The sequence below is a fragment of the Nannospalax galili genome, unplaced genomic scaffold (assembly GCF_000622305.1).
Source record: "Nannospalax galili isolate Female #2095 unplaced genomic scaffold, S.galili_v1.0 scaffold123, whole genome shotgun sequence".
NCBI classification, from domain to species: Eukaryota; Metazoa; Chordata; class Mammalia; order Rodentia; family Spalacidae; genus Nannospalax; species Nannospalax galili.
The window spans coordinates 1364433-1384206 of NW_008350332.1; the positions used below are offsets into that span (position 1 = coordinate 1364433).

General features: G+C 43.9%; 1 protein-coding gene across 11 annotated transcripts in view; it reads right to left on the reverse strand.

Moving 5' to 3' along the window:
• The window catches only part of Pard3 (par-3 family cell polarity regulator), a gene marked incomplete at its 5' end in the record, with an annotated part of 355877 nt that overhangs the window by 9971 nt on the left and 326132 nt on the right, over positions 1–19774 (reverse strand). For all 11 annotated transcript variants that reach the window (XM_029570673.1, XM_029570672.1, XM_029570671.1 and 8 more), the window contains 1 exon segment: positions 9855–9975. In XM_029570673.1, the coding sequence (XP_029426533.1) occupies positions 9855–9975 (121 nt within the window).

A 19774-nucleotide genomic window follows, 5' to 3' on the forward strand; every position in this document is an offset into this window, starting at 1 on the left:
GGAGGAGTTGGAGGGGAGGGAGTGGGCATGGATTTGATCAAAACACCTTATATGCATGTATGAAATTCTCAATAAATTATTTATTTAAAAAATTTATCTTTTAGATTCAAAAGCCAGTGCCAAGTTTTGACTCTATAATGACTTTTTAAAGCAATGGGCTTGGCATGCATAGGTGAGTGGTAAGGTCATATGGGCCCTACTTCCTAAAGAACACCCCGTCTTGTTGGCTTTTGTCTGAAGAGAAATCCAGCAACCTATACTGCTCTCTTTCTGCCAGGCCAGAATCATCTTATTTGTTGGTAAGCAATAATGAGACAATGTCCGGGACAAAATCTCTAAGCATATGGGCACAGTCGGTGTGCATATTAAAAATATCCCAATACAAAAATAATGTGGCAAGTGATTAGGCTTTATGATACCCCAGTCTGTGCTGGTAGATGTTCATAACCACACTAGTTAGGAAAGATGTGTGCTCAGAGAGCACTCTGTAGCACAATTCAAATAACATTAAATGACACATCCCACGGCATCAGCATGAGGCACTCCTTGGGGGCTGGGGAGATGCCTCACTGGGTAAAGTGCATGCTGTGTAAGCATAAGGACCTGAGTTTGGGTCCCCAGAACCCATTTGAAAGTTGGGTATGGTGGCAGGTACTTGTAATCTCAGAGCTGTAGAAACAGATGCAGGAGGATCCCTGGGGTTCACTGGCCCATCAGCCTAATTGGTGAGGTCCAGTTTCAGTGAGACTGATCTCAAAACAAAAAGGTGGATAGCTTCTGAGGAATGACACATGAAACTGACTTCTGGTCTCCACAGGCACACACATTTCAATGTGTACCTTCACACATGTGTGCATGCACACACAGAGAATAGTTCACCCAATGAGTTCCTGCTTGTATAAGCAGCATCAGATCCATTAGAGCATCAGGCATCCCTCACACTCCATGAGGCTAGCCACCACTGAACTGCTGGGTGGCGCTGTACCATGGGGAGCTTGAGGAATGTCATTGGGCAGAGGGAATATAAAGTGAGAACAGACTGCACAGTTTCCACTGCACCCCCAAAGCCCCGTTTTCTTCTTCATTCAATGTAAGCTGCCTACACATGTCAGGCGGTCTGGAAGACCCTGACATTCTGCAGTGGGATTTAGCAAGCAGTGTTTTAAGCTCATGCTGTTCTCTGACAAACTGCTTGAGAGGTATGAAAAGAAAATGCAAGGTCTTGCAGAAATTCAGGTGTATTTTTAAAAGTTGTTTCTCTCGGTGGCCTGAAAATTAGATTCTGGTGCCGGGAGGGGCGGGGGTGGGCAGGGGGAGTTGAAGGGATTTTGTTTCTTCAACTGCGCATTTTCTGACACTGTTCAAATGTTGTCAGCTGCAAGCATCTAACTCAAACTCTGGTGAGCTTCAGGAATGATCAGCACAGCGGTGGCAACTGCATAAGTGAAGGGCTCAGGTCCCACATTTCATCAACAGGAGCTCCCGCCCACCATTCCTACTCTCTAGTGCCTGGAAAAAGGCAGAATAATAAAGACAGCCATCTTCGCCTTCAAGATGCAACTCTAACGGGCCACAGGGCTTAAGGGAGATTGCATGCATGATGGAAAAGTAAAGTCATTCTGGCATGTTTCATACTTGTTCCAAAAAAAAGCAAACTCTTACGCTGTGGAGATAGCTCATATGTGGAGTTCCTGCCACAGAACCCATGTCAAAAAAAAAAAAAAAAAATGCAGCCAGGTGTGATGGCTCATGCTTATAATCCTAGCACTCTGCCTCTCGGGAGGCAGAGATGAGAGGATCCCCGGGTCTCACTGGCAGCCAGCCTAGCTGACCAGTGAGTTCCAGGTTCAGTAAGAGACCATGGCCCCTCAAAAGAACATGAATGGTGCCTGAGGAATGAAAGCTGAGGTTGTTCTCCACATGAACAAAGGTGTACATTCACCTCTACATACATGAAAACACACATAAATGCACACCATGCACAGTAACCTCTCACAGTTTCAACACAGATCTCATAAGCATATGCATTACAGGAACATTTTACTATGGGCAATCCTACCTTCAAATTCCGTGTCTCTGTAATGGAAGTGCAGCCATACATCTGAATCCAAAATTACAAAACTACAGACTTGATGAAGTGAGAATGCATAACCCTATAGAGGAGTTCATGTATTCAAATAAAGCCATCCAAAGCTATAAAGCTTAGTTGGTTTCAAATAGTTTTCAACCAAAGGGGAGAACTCAGCGGATAAAATGCTTGTTGTACAAGCAGGATGACCTGAGTTCAGATACCCAGGGCCTGTTAATCTGCCAGTCTAGCCAATAAATGAGCTTGAGGTTCATTGAAAAACCCTGATTTAGAAAACAAGGAAGAAAGCGATAAAGATACACCTGACACTGATCACTGGCCTGTGTGCATGCACACACACACACACACACACACACACACACACGCATGCACGCACGCACACACCCTACCTATGTGCATACACATCCATACAACACACACATGGTCTCATACAACCTTCCCATGCACACGTACACATATATAATACACATACACACCCCCCAAAAGAAACAGCTGTACAGAAAATCCACGTCAGCATAAGTGTCATACACTTAGAAGTGTCTGGGAATTCACACACCAAACTGAAGTGGCTTGAACTACAAATTACCAAAAAAAATCCTAGGTCTTATTGAAACTGGTTATAAGGAATGACCTTTTAAATTAAAAGATAGCCATAGGTGCCAGTCTAAATAACAAGAGATGATGAAAACGGAGATAAATACACGATTATTATGGAGTGCAATGAAATCTCCTCCTGGCTTGTGTGTAAAACCACAGAGAAAAATGTGCCTGTTGCTTTTGTAAGTGGGCTGAAAAAGACTTGCCTTTAGGGTGATTAGAAGGAGATGCTACTTTAAGTCTGAGAAAACTGACAAATAAATGTTGGCTTCATTTTGTGGAAAAAAAAATATAAGAAACATTTCCACACAGAGTGCCACTGAATTTTTACCAAGTAAACATCTCAAGTCAGCTAATTAAACTCATTCTTCGATTTTTTGTAAAAATACAAAATAGTTAATTAATAGACTAATGAATAAAACTATGTATGCACAGTACAAGGTTTCAGTACTAATTAGAACTAGGGTTAATGCTGTAAGACCTTACAGGTTACTATAAATGTAGTAATAAATATTGGTTTATTGGTAGTATGCAAAAATTCAATAATCTAAAACATATCCAGTCATTTTACTTCATATAGGTAGAAACAGTGAAAAAGCATGTATGTGCACATAATGTGTCCATACATATGAATATGTAAAAAGTTTTATAAATGACCACTTGGAGGGTTTTTTTTGCCTAAAGTATGCATAATAAAAATTTCAAATTTTTACATATGCCCAAGGGCACATGTAGAAAACAAAAAAATATAAGTTCGTATAATTTAGATAAAAATGATTTTAAAACCCCAATGATGGGGCTGGAGAGATGGCTCAGCAGTTAAGAGCACAGACTGCTCTTGCAGAGGACCCGGGTTCAATTCCCAACACCCACATGGCAGCTACAAACCATCCTTAGCTCCAGTTCCAGGGGAACCCGAAGCCCTCTTCTGACCTCCGTGGGATTGCATGACACAGGTGCACTCACATACATGTAGGCAATTCACTCATACACATAAAATAAAAATAATAAATAAATTATTAAAAAAACAAAAAAACCCCAATGATACCCCTTTAAGACAGACTATTTTAGTAATTCAAAGGAACCCTCATATGAATCCCATACTGATAAAAATGGCAATTTGAGATCTTATAGCAGGTAGAAATAAGCTTCATGCCATTAAGTCATGTAAAGAGTGTAAATTATTCACTATGCTTAACAGCAGGTACTGCTAATGATGGTCATTATGTTCTGCAGTTCCCTTATTTACAACTCTAACCAAATGAAGCTAACGTCTGTCAGCCTCCCATCCAAGTACTAACCAGGCTTGACCCTGCTTACGTCCCCAGATCAGACAAAGGGGGGACGTTCAGGGTGGAACTGTGGAGACTACTTTTGTCTACCTTCATAGTGTGTCAGTCCTCTGTGCAGCTTCTGTTAAACTCTTATGGGCTCTGAATTCCCAGAAGCTGCAGTACTACTAAGAACTTGTGTAAAGGCTGAAAAGCCCCTGGAACACCCCCATTTCCCCCTGAAGTCTTTATAAGGCATGCTTTAGTGTTGACACAGCATTTGTCTTCATCAAATCATTTCTACCAGTGCCTGAATCCATGGGGTTTCTCCACCGGAAGTAACTGATATCTTGAGAACCAAAGAATATGGTTACCAGGCAGGCCCCTGGCATCAGATGCTGATAGTAACCAGCACACCTCCTCTGCAGGCTGCCAGTAGCATGGCTCATGGGTGGTAGAAGTTTGTCTGAAGGGATGGTAATGGGGCTCAGAGCAAGGGGTATACCTGGCTGCAGCACAGAGGCTCTCTCCCTAAGGAACTAACACCCTTCTACTGAAAAACACAGCTTTCTCAAGGGACATCTGACTAGTGTGAGCTGAGTTCACACTGCAAGACCATCACTGAAGGTGATGTCTTCTGAATCAAGGCCACTAGGAAGCAACAACAGCAGACACCTTGCACGTCTTAAAAAGATGACAACAAAAACAAGACTGCCGTTTTCTCAAATTCCCCTGCCCAGAGGAAGCAAGCAGGGATGCAGATTGGCTCTGCCCTGTGATGGGCCCTGATGGGACTAGGAAAAGCCCTAGAGGGCCAGGGAGAGTTATTCAAGATCCAAGACAGGACAATGGAAAAAAGGGCAGATTTTACTGTTTAAAGACTGCAGCCAGAAACAAAGCAAGCTCCAGGGAGAAGAGGACATCCACACTGCACAGTGTCAGTGTTTTCCCTGAAGGACTGTACTTTTGATCACTGCTGACATGGGATGGAAAGGTCTAGCAATACAGCTACTAAAGGCTCCATTATCCCATCTGTCAGTCACCTCAGCCAACCTGTCTCCTTGTGGGCAACCTGGTGACTGAGAGGTTCTACCCGCATACTGGCCTTGTGCGTGCCGTCTGCAATTTAATTTTTTTAGAGTACCCATAGGTTCCATGCACTTTAAATCTCCTAAGATGATGGAACTAGAGCAGTGTGCTGTTTTATTTAGGATGAACCAGAACAGTGTGGGGAAGAACTCGCCTTTTCTCTTCTTCCTCAACTTGGGAGAGAACATACTGTAGTTACAGAGCTTGGGAAGTGCTCTGGGCCTGCGCTTCTGTAAAGATACAAATCAGCTCCCTCTGGCCCAGACACTACCTTGAACAAAGACCTGCAAGCAGGTACATTCTGTACTACTAGGACTGACAGAAAATATTTCCAAAATACTTGAGTTTTTAGGGCTTCCTGTAGGAATATTTTGCTGCATGCAGCTCTATAGATGAAGTCACTGGCTCATGTACTGTGATCTGTCTGATTTTGCTGTGTGGGGACATTTCAGCTAAGTTGTCCATATAGCTTGAAGATGAACTTGAGATTCCTTAAAAATAAAAGGATTTCAAGCTTGGCGTGGTGGCGCATGCCTTTAGTCCTAGCACTCAGGAGGCAGAGGCAGGTGGATCTCTGTGAGTTCCAAGCCAGCCTGGTCTACATAGTGAATTCCAGGCCAGGTGGGGCTACAGGGAGACCCTGTCTCAAAAAGACATGTTGCTTTCCAAACATGGTGACTCTGTAAGGTCAGCAAATACACAGGAAGGCAGAAGATTCCAAGCTACTCAAAGCTCATTTTATAAAAGGAAACTAAAAGCCAGAGGACCAGGACACCTGCTGCTAGCTAGTGTCTTCTAGATAGGACAGGGAAGCTGCGCCCATGGACTCTCAACAACAAGGACTGCACGACAGTATCAGTTGATACACCAATATGGATGCGGGAAACTCACAAGATCCTGCCTCAAGATGATAAGCGACAGGCAATCTGCTGAGACAGGGAGAATCAGTTTTCTTCAGGGATAAGCTCCCTGGTAAGTTATCCAGTCCCAAGTGGACACACACATATACATATGCATATACATATACATATACATATATACATATACATATACATATAAACTCCACTAAATGTGTGTGTGTGTGTGTGTGTGTGTGTGTAACTCGAATATTTAAAGAAGGTGTCACAAAATTGAGAAGGGGAGATTTGGGAAGATTTGAAGGATGGATAAGGAGGGATAGAAATGATGTAAATATGTATTCATGTATGAAATTCTCAAAAAAAATAAAAACAACAAAAAATAGGAAATAACAAAAACCAGAGAGGCAGTCACATTTTGAAAAACTAAGCAGCTCTCAGGAAGGGAACATTGAGGACTGGTGTGAAAATCAGTGTGCTAAGTGGATTTAATAGTTACTGTAAACTCATTTATGTGATCAGCAGAATGGAGTTCTCAGCAAGATCACAATTGTTTGAGAATAAAAAATAAAAAAGAAAAGGTCAATTTCTGACCTACAATTTAGGAAATTATTCTGTTCCTAAGGTAATCAGCTTGTCATCTAAGTAACTGCCTGCTCAGTCATCACAGGAAACAATACCACATGCCAAGTTGTCTCTCTGAAGTTGCAATGAAGCCTGGTACATAATAATTTGACCTATGACCTTTGGTAGCCGAGTTTCCAAAAGTACAAGATTTTCTCCAGCGTCTCTAGTGATTGCTCCTATCAAGGAGACAGCATGGAAATACCTGTCAACAGCATCATTGTCCTTACCAGAAAGACCTTATTAAAAACTCTTCAAAGTCTATCAATGAAAATACTCAGGCTAAGAAGTGGCCTCTGTGCTGGTTATTTTTTGTCAAATTGACACAAACTAGAGTCACTTGGAATGAGGGAATCTCAACTCAAGAACTTTCCATGGCCTGTGGCCATGTCTGAAAGGCATTTTAATTGCTAGTTGATGTGAGAAGGCCTAGTTCACTGTGGGCAGTGACATCCCTGGGAAGATGGACCTGGGCTGTATAAGTAAGTTGGCTAAGAAAGCCAGAGGAAGCAAGCCAGTAAGCAGTGCTCCTTCATCATCTCTGCTTCAGTTCCTGCTTCTAGGTTCCTGCCTTTGCTACCCTTGATGATAGACTGTAAGCTGTAAGATGAAATAAACCTTTTCCTCCCAAATTGCTTGTGGTCTGTGTTTTGTCACAGCAACAGAAACTAAGGTCAGATATTGTACAAGGAATATAGGGTATTGCTATGACAGACCTGACCATGTTGTCTTGGGGAGGAAATGTGGAAGTGTTTGGAAGTCTGGGCTGGAAAAGCTGTTGAATACTCAGGGCTTAATGAGCTATTCTGTGGGAACTTGGAAGTAATCCTGGATTAATGCAGACAATGTAGGTTTGGATTGTGAAGTTTCAGAGGGAAGCAAAGATTATCAGTTGTTCATGTGATAGTTTGAGGCCTCTCTTGGCCTCTCATAGTGCCAAGCCTTAGCTTCTCTCTACGATCCCTTTGTATCTTCAAAACCATTACCATGTGGGAGATCTCACAGATTGCCAAGTTTAGCTTTGAGCTTGAGATGCTGCCTTGGCCCCCTCTGGACTATAATTTCTGTTTTCTGACACTGAGGAAATTCTCTCTAGAAGGTTTCACCGTATTGGTGTTGGTCTCTTACTAATCACAGATGATTATTCAGCCCCAGTTAACCAGTACTGATTGTCCCAGTAAAGCAAAGGTTTCACTTCAGTGGTGCTGGTCTCTTGTTAAGCACAGCTGGTTCTTCAGTCCAATTGACCAGAAATTACTGCATAGGCTCAGGTCTGACAGCTGCTATGAAGGGTCTTAGGATGTGTACTTATGAACTTCCAGGTAGTGAAGAGCCGATGTGTGGACCATACTTCGGAAAGCCCCTATTCATATCAGAGGATCGCTGGAACCATGGAAGCTGCTGTGTTCAACCCAACTCATCCCCCCTCTCCCCTAACATAGCTTCCTTTTCCATTTTCATGTTATCAAAGGGGTTTACTGATCTATGACATGCTAATCTTTTTAAGAGGGGTAGAGAGAAGTTGAGATAGGGTCTCAGGTAGCCTAGGTTGACCTTGAACACCTTATATAACCAAAAGTGACTCTGAACTTATGATCCTTCTAATTTCACCTCCCAAGTACTGGGATTAGAGGTGTGTACCACCACACCCAGTTTACATGGTACTTGGAATGGAACCCAGGGTTTTGTGTGTACAAAGCCAAACATTCACTCAACTGAGCCATGTTCCCAGCTCCCTTCTTGGTTTTCAAATGACTGTGGTTTAAAGATGCAGGCTGCCCAATTCCTAGAATAGTTTCCCACATAGCTTCATGTCTCTTCTCTCATTTCAACCTGCAAGTTCCCCCAGTGTCTCTACCTTTAATCTTCATTTTATCCAACACAACCACCTACCAATTTCACCTCAGCTGGGAGGTTCATCTTTCCTTAGATCAAGGAAGAGCAAGTGCCTAACTCAAGTCTTTTCTAATACCACTTTTTTTCTCTGCCCTATCCTCTCAGAAACAAGGTATAATGAATTACATTCTGAGCACTTTGAAGGGAATCATCAACTTCTGGACAGTCACCTCCTCTGCTGTACCTTGGGTATAGCGATAGCTTGGCTTGTTTCACCACAGCCCTGAGGCATCTAGTTATTCTTACACACTTGAGAGCCACCAGGGGTAACCCTCTTCTAGCTGCACATGCCTCTTTATCCAGACTGAAGAGCCCCTCTCCCAGAATCTTTAGGACTGTGGTATGTCCTTCCTGACTTTGTACATTTTGGCCTCGTGCATCTTGATCCCAGAGTTCCTCTACAAATGTGTCTTCATCATCCTCAGTCCTCTACACAAAGTTGTCAAGGACTGAGTCCAAAGCATGGAAGTCCCAACACCCAGAGCTGCATTTTCCTACAAGAAGCAGCTCTCACTGTCCCACTCTCAAGCTTTCCAAAGAGTTAAAATCCCCACTGTCTCCAACCTCAACTCTGCTCTGATGCCTCTAATCCTAAGTGCTCTTAGGTCTCCTGGATGAAGATGCAACACAGAGATCAGGATGCAGAGGTAGCAGTCCCAGAGATCACTAAAGTGGCTGCATGAAGGAAGGATGAGAATGGAGGTGAAACAGGTAAGCAGCAATTCAACAACTATTTGGCAGGGGCTATGGATATGGCTCAGTAGGTGGAGTGCTTTCCTAGCATGCATGAAGCCTGGGGTTTGATGCCCAGCACCAAAGAAACCAAGTGGTGCATACCTGTAATGCCAGCACTTGGGAGGGGAAGACAGGAGGATCAGGAGTTCAAATCATCCTTGGTTATATATCAACTTTGAGGTCAGCCTGGGCTGCATAAGATCCTGTCTCAACAAAACAAAGCACACAAAAACAAACAAACAAAAAAACAAAATTACACGCCCCCCCCACAACCCAACAACAAACACCAAGGGGATGGAAAATAAAGAACCAAGAATTGCTAACTCCTGTCTCACAGACACAAATAAGCAGGAGGTAAAGTTACCTTGGCTCTGATTCTGAGAAACATAAATCTATAGAAAAGCACTGGCGAAAGCTAGTAACAAATGCACAGTTGAGAGCAGGCACACATCGGTGGTGTCTCGTCATAAGGCTATTTGAACCTATTATACAGCGGACAGATGGTAAAACAAGATATAAAATGAAATTAGCAATGATGAAACCCAGATGGAAAGGAGGGAAAGGTCAAAATGCTAAAGGTCAGATAGATTTGGCTCCATCTTGTCTTATTTCATAAAGGACTGAGGTCATAGCTCAGGAGCTCTCCTGCAAGGCAGCTGCTGGACAGCTCACTGGGCTGAGAAACCAGACGCTTACCCAAGGTTGCTCAAAGCTGTAGGTACGCCGCCGATCTTCCACATCCTCGTCCTGCTTGGCTTGCTGAAACTCTTGCCTTAGACGCTGTATCCGGTCATGGTTGCTAGGAGCTGATCGGTTGCTACAAGACAAAGGGGCAACAGTGAACATCCTTCAGGAGTATTATCTGAGAATTACAGTTGCTAGAGAAAAAAGGCAGCTGGCTGTGAAATGCTACTGAAACAGGAAATGAATTTTTACAACAAAATCTGGGCATTTAAAACGTTCACCCTGTTCTTAGTACCTATGCTCATGGACACTACCCCAGAACAGATCTGAGAGAGCCTACTGTGTTTCTAGAGATCTTTTTCATCCTGTACTTTCAAAGTCTCCTTTCCTTTCTGTAATCTAGTTAGGTGCTGGTGTTAAAGGTTTTGGAAAGATATGGCTTTGAACAGCAGAACAGCCAGGGTCCAGACTGCCACCTCCAGCTTCCAAGCTCCGGGCATGCCAACCTCCTGAGATGACATTGCTTTACATGTGAAGTAGAGATAATAATCTTCCCTAAATATTGTCTCTGTAATCAAGTGAGATGATGCTGCCCCCCTCCAAATAAATAACAACAACAACAAAACCAGCCTCATGAGCTAGGTGTGGTCCCAGCACTTGGCAGGAACTGAGGCAGAGAGCCACAAATTCCAGGACTGCCTGGGAAACTTAGTGAGGGCTTATCTCAAATTTAAAAAAATAAAGTAAAAACAGGGTTGGAGATGTGTTCAGTGGTACTGTGCTTGCCTAGCATACATGAGGCCCTGGGTTCTATCTTCAGCACTATAAAAAAATACAACAAAATGTATGTATGTCTGCATGTTGTACGGTTGTCTCTGTGTGTATGTGTGATATGTATGCATGAGGTATATCTTTTTAACAATTTTTTATATGTATGAGTGTTTTGCCTACATGTATATAAGTGCACCTGTGTCGTGTAATGATTGTGGAGGCCAGAAGAGGGTGTCAGATGCCCTGAAACTGGAGTTATAGACAGTTGTTAGCCCACCATGGGGGTGCTGGGAACCAAACCTAGGACTTCTGCAAGCAAGGACAGCCAGTACTCTTAACTGCTAAGTCATTCTCCAGCCCCCATGTGGTGTATCTTTGTGTGTGTTATGTGTGTGGTGCATGAAGTATGTATGTATACATGATGTGTCTTTCTGTATCTGTGCATATGAATATGTGTGCATTTTCAGAAATGCACAGAATTGTCACAATGCTACTACATGTTTTATGTGCATATGTGTGTGCATGTGTGTGTATGCGCATACAGATGTATACCTTTACAGATGTGCTGGATTACCATGACAATTCTATTGTATGTGTGTGTGTGTGAGAGAGAGAATGTGTGTGGTATGTGTGTGAATGTGTGTGGTGTATATATATGCATATGTGTGTACCCTCACAGATGTGCAGGATTGTTGTTACAATGCTATTGTGTGTCTATAAATGTATGTGTATGTATGTGAATGTGTATGGTGTGTGTATGTGTGTGAATGTGTGCACCCTCACAGATGTGCAGGATACTGTCACAATGCTGTTCTATCAGCTTTCTGTTTGTAAATCATCAAATGCTATGAACAAGTAACTCTTATGGTATAAAAAGAGACATTTAAAAATTAAAGCTCAGGTGATGTTTGAGTAAACCACTTGTTTAAACAATGATGTATTCATTTTGTACAGTACCAAACTTTGTATTCTGGTAACAAAAGAATGATTGGTACAGAAGGCAGTACTTCCCTCCACCCCATTTGCAAGTGTAGAAACTAACATTTGAAGGAGGTGAGTAGATCTTTCGGGCAGATCAATCTGAGAATGTGAAAGTTAACGGATTTGTAAATGTGCTGTTTGGCATCATGTGACTTCCTTCCACACTGGTGCAGCCTTGCAACTCCCATTCATATTGCTGAGGCATACAGGCTGCCATTCCCATTGGCTTTAAAATATATAGATATAGCATTTTCTTTTGCTCTAACATAAGCACCAGCTGCCTGATGCCATGTTTGGTCTATAGTGCCTTCCTCTCCATGTGACCAGTGACCACGTCAGCACGAGGTGGTTCAGTTGCTAGCACAAAGCTACAGGAAAGCAAGCACTGTCCAGTGCCACTGTCCTTGTCCTGGCTGCGCCTTCTTGCTCCTAACTTGCATCAATGAAAGGCTGGTGGGAGGTGTGACTAGCAAAGTGCACAGACCTCACCAGGACGACTGCTCAGCTCTTTTTATGTGCTGTTTTAACAATGCAACATCATGCTCATGCACTCTAAGCTGGTGGTGAAAAGCAATCTTCCACCTAACAAAGCAGCTGACCCAACGTCCTTAATTTCAGTTTGTGGTGATCTCAGTGGCATTCAGAGACCAGCTCCACCTGGCCCTCACTTCCACAGCTGCCCAGCCATTTCCCTCTCTTCCTTTGCCCTCTTTCTTCCTACGCCCTAGAGAAACTGGACAAGCTTGCCCAAGACTAGCAAAGTCTCTTTTTCGGCTGAAGCTGGAAGACAAGCTGCAATGGTTTCATGATTGATGATGATTTCCAAGAATGGTAAAGCCATCAAGAGCCCACTGGGAATAACGGTTGGCAGTGTGGAGGGGAGATCCTAGCTTGGAGAGAGGGAGCCATTGCACTAGCTCACTTGTTTCTTTGGCCGGTCTATGACAGGCCAATCATTCAAACACAGGCTTCGAAAACTCTGATGAGCTCTTCTGCTCAGAAAGCCAAAGGAGACTTAAATATTCATCAGGAGTAATGACTATCCCCACACAGCCCAAATCAACCCAGATTAGGGCTGGTGCCAATTTAAAGTTGATTTCTGTTTTTGGTGGTGAAGAATGTAATAAAAACACCACCAAAGTCAATTTGAGGATTGATTAAAACAATAGAAGTTTTAATAAGGAGCCTAGAAATTACAATTTTCAAATACTCTGCATCATGAGGGTCTGAACAGAGATGACGAGGGGGCTTAGGATGTTCTCTATAAACAGACAAAAGGCAGCTTTGGTCCAAATGCTAGCACTGTGTCTCCTCTTGGAACACTGGCTTTATTGTAGCTTGACTGCTGTGTGTGTGTGTGAGAGAGAGAGAGAGAGAGAGAGAGAGAGAGAGAGAGAGAGGGAGGGAGAGAGAGAGAGAGAAAGGGAGAGAAAGAGAGAAAGGGAGAGAAAGAGAGAAAGGGAGAGAGAAAGAGAGAGAGAAACAGTAAGTGAGGAATGCTGGCTTTGGGTCAATAATGATCTGGGCTTTGTTATGCTAATTAAGGAATATACTATGGGTTCTGTCCTACAGAAATCCAGAAGGCATGGTTCAGTGAGACCTGAATGTCCACAGACTGCAGACTGCACAGGGACCTGGCTTGAGAGCCTTCAGACAGGCTTCCCATGGGTTTCCTGATGGTGGCTGATCCACCCATTTGTACTAAGCATAGTTGGAGCTCCTGCAGGCCTGTTGACCCGACACTCGCGGTGTGCATACTGGTCTGAAAATGACCTTTTTCAACAGTGTAGTAAAAGTGCTGCCCAGGAAATGGTGAGCCAGCCAGCTAAGGCAGGGGTCAAGAACTGGAATGCATTCAGCAAGCAGGCAGATGTGTGGACACCTGAAAATGATGCTGTCAGCTCCATAGCTGGGCAGGCTCCAATGCCTCAGTGGTAATTAATAGGGGTAAAGGAGAGCCTATGACACAGGGGCACCCACACACATTCTGTAGTAAGTGGGGATGATGTGTGAGATGGCGAGATCCTTGGTTCCAATATGCCAGAGGAAAGTGGCCTGCTGCCGTCCTGCAATTTAATTTGTGTATGTATGCCTGGAGGGGGGGTGGCAGGGGGCAGAGGGGGTGGGTATGTATGTGCATGTGCTTGTGTGGATGCCTGTGTGTGTGCAAGTGCATGTGGAAGGCAGAGGTCAGCCTTAGGTGTTGTTCCTCCCTCTCTATCCCACCCTGGTTTTTGAGACAGTCTCTCACTAGAACTTGTAGCTCACTAATTAGACTTCTGGCTGGCCGGCAGGCCCTGGGATTCACTTGTCTCCACCTCTCCAGTACTGGGACTAGGGCACACACAACCACAGCCACCTTTTGAGTGCTAGAGCTCAAAATCAGCTCCTCATGCTTGTGACGCAAGCACTTTACCAACTGAGCTATCACCCTTACCCCTTCTGTTTTTTAAAAGGAGAAATCAGAAGTACAGATTTATTTATAGATTTAAATTGTTCATATTCTGCAACTGAGCTTTCTGAGGCCACTTATTTTCACTGCCTCAAGTTAAGGCCCGTGGTCCCTGAATGACAGTCCCAAGAAAAAAATGTGGTGGGTTCTCCATAGGGTTCATCCTTGGATTCAACCACTCTTTAGTGGAAAATATTGAGAAAAAATTGTAGAGCACATGACTGACTTTTACTGTCATTACTGTGGTGGAATTAAGCACACCAATGAGTTACATAGCATTTATAATGTATTAGGTAGTATAAGAAACCTAGGTGGGATTTAAAGTACATGGGACTATGTGCATAGATTTATACGTAAATACTTCACAGTGTTATTGTGTCGGGATTTGGGCATCCACAGTTTTTGGTGTCTGAAGGGGATGTTGGATGGTACTGAGAGATGAGTGTACTAAAAATACGACAGCTGGGTAGTGTCCTCAGAGTCTTCCTGTCCTAATCTGCCCTCTCTTAATTTATTTCAAACTGAGCCTCGACACACTTTCTTATGGGCCTGAGTTCTGACCCATCTTCTCAGAGGAGCAAAGAAAGTTTGCAGAGAGAAAGGAATTTGTGATTTGACTGATTAATTCTTTACAGATTAAAAATACTTTTAACATTTGCACTTTTAATTATGCAAAGAAGTCTGGAAGCCTGGAAGCAAGGGTGGGGCTTTATGCTTTAAACTCTAATTTAAGCTTCCAAAGGTACCAGGAAGGAGAGTCAACCACGATTTTGTTAAATCAGGAGTGACCATTTTCTCACTATGGTGCTTCCCAGAGGGCAGACAAAACATGAAAGCCAGGACACAGGTAGACAACAGGCCTAACCGGATTGTGGCTGGCTTTCCCTGGTCTCTGAAGGGGACTGTGATGGATCGATCAGGCATTGAAGAGGAGAACAGCCACACAGGATTGGTGGTGCATGCCCTCCGACTTTTCCTTCTTTTGTATCCTTTCCTTTCCATGTCCCCAAGTTCTACCAGTGAGTCACAGAAGTCAACTTGCACCTCCCTGAACCTTCCCTGAAGACTGTCAGTTACAGTGCTTCCTGGAATGTGCACACGTGCAGCGTTTCTGTCAGCTGGGCTCATCATGGCCATTTCACAAGCACTAACCTTGTCAGTGGCTTGTGGCAGGGTTGCATTATTCAGCAAGCATTTGTGAGGCTGGAAGGAGGCTCAAGTCCTTCACTTCTAGTGTGACACCTTTCTGCAACCCCATCCTCAAATGTGGATGGGACACTTGCCTCTAACTAATGAAGTGTGGTAACTACTGTGGCGTATACATGATTACACTCATATGACCATCTAAGAACAAGGCCTCTGTCTCCCCCGCCTTTGACTCTGAAGAAGCAAGCTGACTGCCCAAGTCCCACAGCTGCAAAGGATCAAAAAAGATGCTGGAACTTGCCAGTGGAGTCTCCACGTGACGGCCAGTGTGGCTGAACCATTCACCACCCCCTGTGAGACCTTGAGTCTCTAGAAGATCCAGCTGAGCCATGTCTGGACTCCAGACCCACAGAAATGGGATACAACATGTGTGCTGTTTGAAATAACTGAACTTGTGTTAATTTGTTAGGCAGAAAAAGAAAACAAATAGCCTACTGAAGCCGGTCTTGGCCAGATGACTTACTCTGGCCAACAGGACTTCAGTGGATGTGACACAAGCAGAGCTTTGAAATGTGATTGACATGGGCCTGCTCTCTCATGTTCTTGACTATCACTCGGACAAGAACATGTCTATAGTACAGGAATACATAAAGGGCTGGAGAGATGGGTCAGTATTTGCCATAAAAGCATGAGGAACTGAATGTGATCCCCCAAAGTCATGTTAAAAAAAAAAAAAAAAAAGCCAGGCAATCGGGAAGGCAGAAACAAGCAGATCCCTGGGGCTCACTGGAAACCAAGCTAGTCAAGTCAAATTAGTAAGTGGCCCCATCTCAAAAAAAAAAAGTGGACAGAGACTGAGGAAGACACTGGAAGTTGACCCCTGGTCTCCACATGCATATCCACATACATGTGCACCACATTTGTAAGAAGATACATACATGTATACACAGAGAATATGAACACATGAGGTCAGAGCCCAATCCAGCCTGCATCTTGGAGTCAAGCCTGATGGAACCAGCCTAGAACATTCAGCGCCTAGCCTCTCTGTGGGAGGCGGAGCAGAACCTGAATGCTTCTTACCATGCTGGCTTCCCTTCCTCAAACCCACATGTACTCACTCACCACCATCATCTCACATCTCAGAGAGTGGCATGGGGATGATTTAACTCACTAAAGTGGCGTAGAAACACACACAATCCTGCCCTACTACTGGAACCAAATAAATATGGCCTGTTGCAAAAACAAGCTGGTCAGAAGAGCACAGAAAAAAGTTGTCCATTGTACAAGTGAGTTCTAACACTATCATTTATAAGGACGGTCAGTGAAAAGTTCTACCCTGAAAGAAACTGTACAAATACTAGTATAGAAGATATAACTGGAAAATAAATGTTCACTCTCAGATCCTGACATACAAAGCCACTAAACTAGTCAAGAGTGTCCCATGGATAGCTATCCAGTGCTTAGGGTGACACAACCTCACTACTACACTGTCTAAAACACTCTGTTCTGAAAATTAGCCCTCCTGAGACCCAGGCAGGAACATGTGGTGGAACCCACACTGTAGTGAAAACACACCTGCTGACTCAGTTCTTTGGTGAAACCGAGCTCAATGGCCCTTTGATTCCATTTCTCTGTCAGAAGGAGATGGAAGAGCTGCTGGGAGCCGGCTCACTACTCACCCGCAAGGAAGGGTCCAGGTGCACTTCAAATTCCCAGTTACAGAAGAACAGCTACACAGCAAATGTGTTTCGTGACCACGTCCACTTCTATCCTTTGCCATTTCATTTTTTGCTATATTCATAGCCCTAGCAATTTACTTTCTGGCCTAAGCTCAAAATTCTATTCCAAAGTCTAGTGAATTTCACACCTGTGCCTGGCACCCAAATACTGGAGACACAAAAGGGGCATTATTCTATTCCCAATTAAAAACCCAAGAAGTCAATTTCCAGATATTTCAGATCCTGGAAATAATGTGATCCACATGCAACCAAGCTTTCTCCTACTGAGAAGTTTCTATTATTGACAGGTATCCCATCAACACACCTGAGGGCGAGAGAACACAGCGGGGCCCTGTTCACTGCCAACCTCTCTGCCTTCTCCATCTGCCAGCACTTCAAAGACAAAGACTTAGGCTCAGTCTGTGTCCCAGCACACTGAGAATGAAGAAATGGCTGGGTCTATCGTCGGAGTCTATCGTCCTGAACTCTGATGTTCCGAAGACTGGGTGATGTCTTTCAGTCACAACTCAATGATCAGACCATGGTCCTGTGTTTTGGTTCACTGATTTAAGGAAAATGTGTCTCTTCTATGCACAATGCAAGGATGAAGATTAAATTCATTCTGTGAAAATCCCCTTCCAAGAGTACTAGCATCTCTTAGGAATTTTCTTGTTCACGTGTGTACACAACCAGAGGTTGATGCTATACATCTTTCTTGATTTCTCTGCACTTTATTTTTTGAGACAGGGTCTCTCAGTGAACCTGGAGCTCACCTATTTGGCTAAGCTAGATGGTTAGCAAGCCCCAGGGAGTCTCCTGTCTCTGCCTCCCCAGTGCTAGGATTCTAGGTATGCACCACCCACCAGACTTTTTGCATGAGTTCTGGGGATCGAGCTCAGGTCCTCACGCTTGCACGGTTGAGCCATCTCGGCACTCAAGTGCTGTTATCTTTTGAAACATGTTGACTGAAAAGAAACTAGAGCAAGTTTCCTCCCTTGTAGAACTCCTTTCTTCCAGGGTCCAAATATTCATCCCTGTATTTGTCCCATTGTTGAATGTGAAGTGCAGATATTTCAGGGATGTCACTTCCAGCAACATGGAGACTGGGACAGGAAGAGTGACAGTGGGAGCAACAGATGTGGGGCAGACCTGTCAGGCAGCCTCAGAAACTGGCATCCATGATAACCACCAGCGCCTCACATCATTAAGCAATGTCTCACTGTGATGTCACATGTGGATGTGCAGGGTTGCAAGCCTTTCGGCACAGACAGACTGTCAGCATGACAGAGTGGAAGCAAACAAGCTCTTGAATGTCTAGAGGATGGGGGAGGGGGGGTTACTGCCTTAAAGAAGGATCCAATCAGAATCCCCAGGCTACAACAGCAACCCAGAGTTAGGTAAGCAACTCTTCTGCCACTAAGGTATGTACTGAGCTGATTAGCAATCCCATAAATATTCCTGATCTTGCCATCACCAGATAAATAGTTCACATCTACAGATGTCAGAACTAAGTTCTTAATTGCTGTAAATTAGTGAGCAAACACAGATTCCTCATTAAACCCATGACACCCGTCTGTTAGAGGCGAACATTGCCATTTGTCTCCCCTCCTGGCAGTCAAGTCAGGAGGGAGTATACTACTCAACCCAAGAGACAAGAGGCAAGGTACAGGTGGGTGCAGCAGAGGCCTGTCCTCTGAGGAATGCCTATTTTTAGGAAGATGGCAATGAACTTGAGGCTTCCACATCACTGCTGTGTGTGTATGCATGTACATATGTGTAAGTGTACAGGCCAATCACTTCCTCAATCACTCTCCATCCTATTTTTAAGACGGTGTCTCACCGAGCCTGGAGTTTACCCCATTTGGCTAGACTGGCTGAAGAGTGGGCTCCAGGGATCCTCCTGTCTCCATTCCCCTTCCTCCCAGCACTGAGATCACAGGTGTTTGCCTCCAAGCCTGGCTTTCTATACGGGTACTGACTGAGCCATCTCTCCCACCCAGTATCTTGGTTTTCCTATCAGATGCCATCACCCCTTTCTGAAAGCGTGTGCTTCTCTTGGTAGAAAGGATCCTTTCTTTACAGGTGCTGCTCTATAAACTGTCACATGTCTAGGTGACAAAGTCTAAATTGTCAAGTTAAAATTTGGATAGCACAAAATGGTCAGAAACAAATGAGCTTCTCAGGTTGAGTGTTCCATCAGGATGACCAGGCAGGTGGGCTTTCCACCATGCCCAAGACTGATGAGGAATGGGAGAAAGGATGGGAGGGCTAAGCCAAGAGACACACCAGCTCCCAAATCACAAATAAAAATAGCCCCTTTATAGAAGTTTCACTAAGTTTTATCAGTAAGTACCTTGGGGTGTTACATTCAAACCACAGGCCATAAATTCACAGTACACCCCATATGTTCAGCAAACACCTGAATTCAATTTCTTTTCCAGTTGTGAAGCAGGAATGTGATGCTCCAATTAATTATGCATGCAAATTTAGCTTCTAACAGGGGCAGCTTTTTGGTGATGCCAAAGGGTATTTATAGACTTTGATATTTTGAGATAGCTCTTTCTCCCATCTTAGCACCTTTAGACTAGTGGGTGAGTCTAAATTCCTTTCTCCAAATTTAAATGTTGAAATAAATCATAACTGGTAATCTCTTGCTATAACATTTGCATTTTCTCTAGATTATCCTAGACAAGCTATGGAGCCACTGATCATAGTACTGAGTTAAAGGATTTCAGACACATGTATCTCTGGGTATATAGAAATCACCTTGAATTGTGGAGAGGCATCTAAACTGAAGCTAAGTGGCCTTATTTATATGTGTCTATGTGTACTTGTGTAATTAGCTGCTTAGAAAATACCACGTC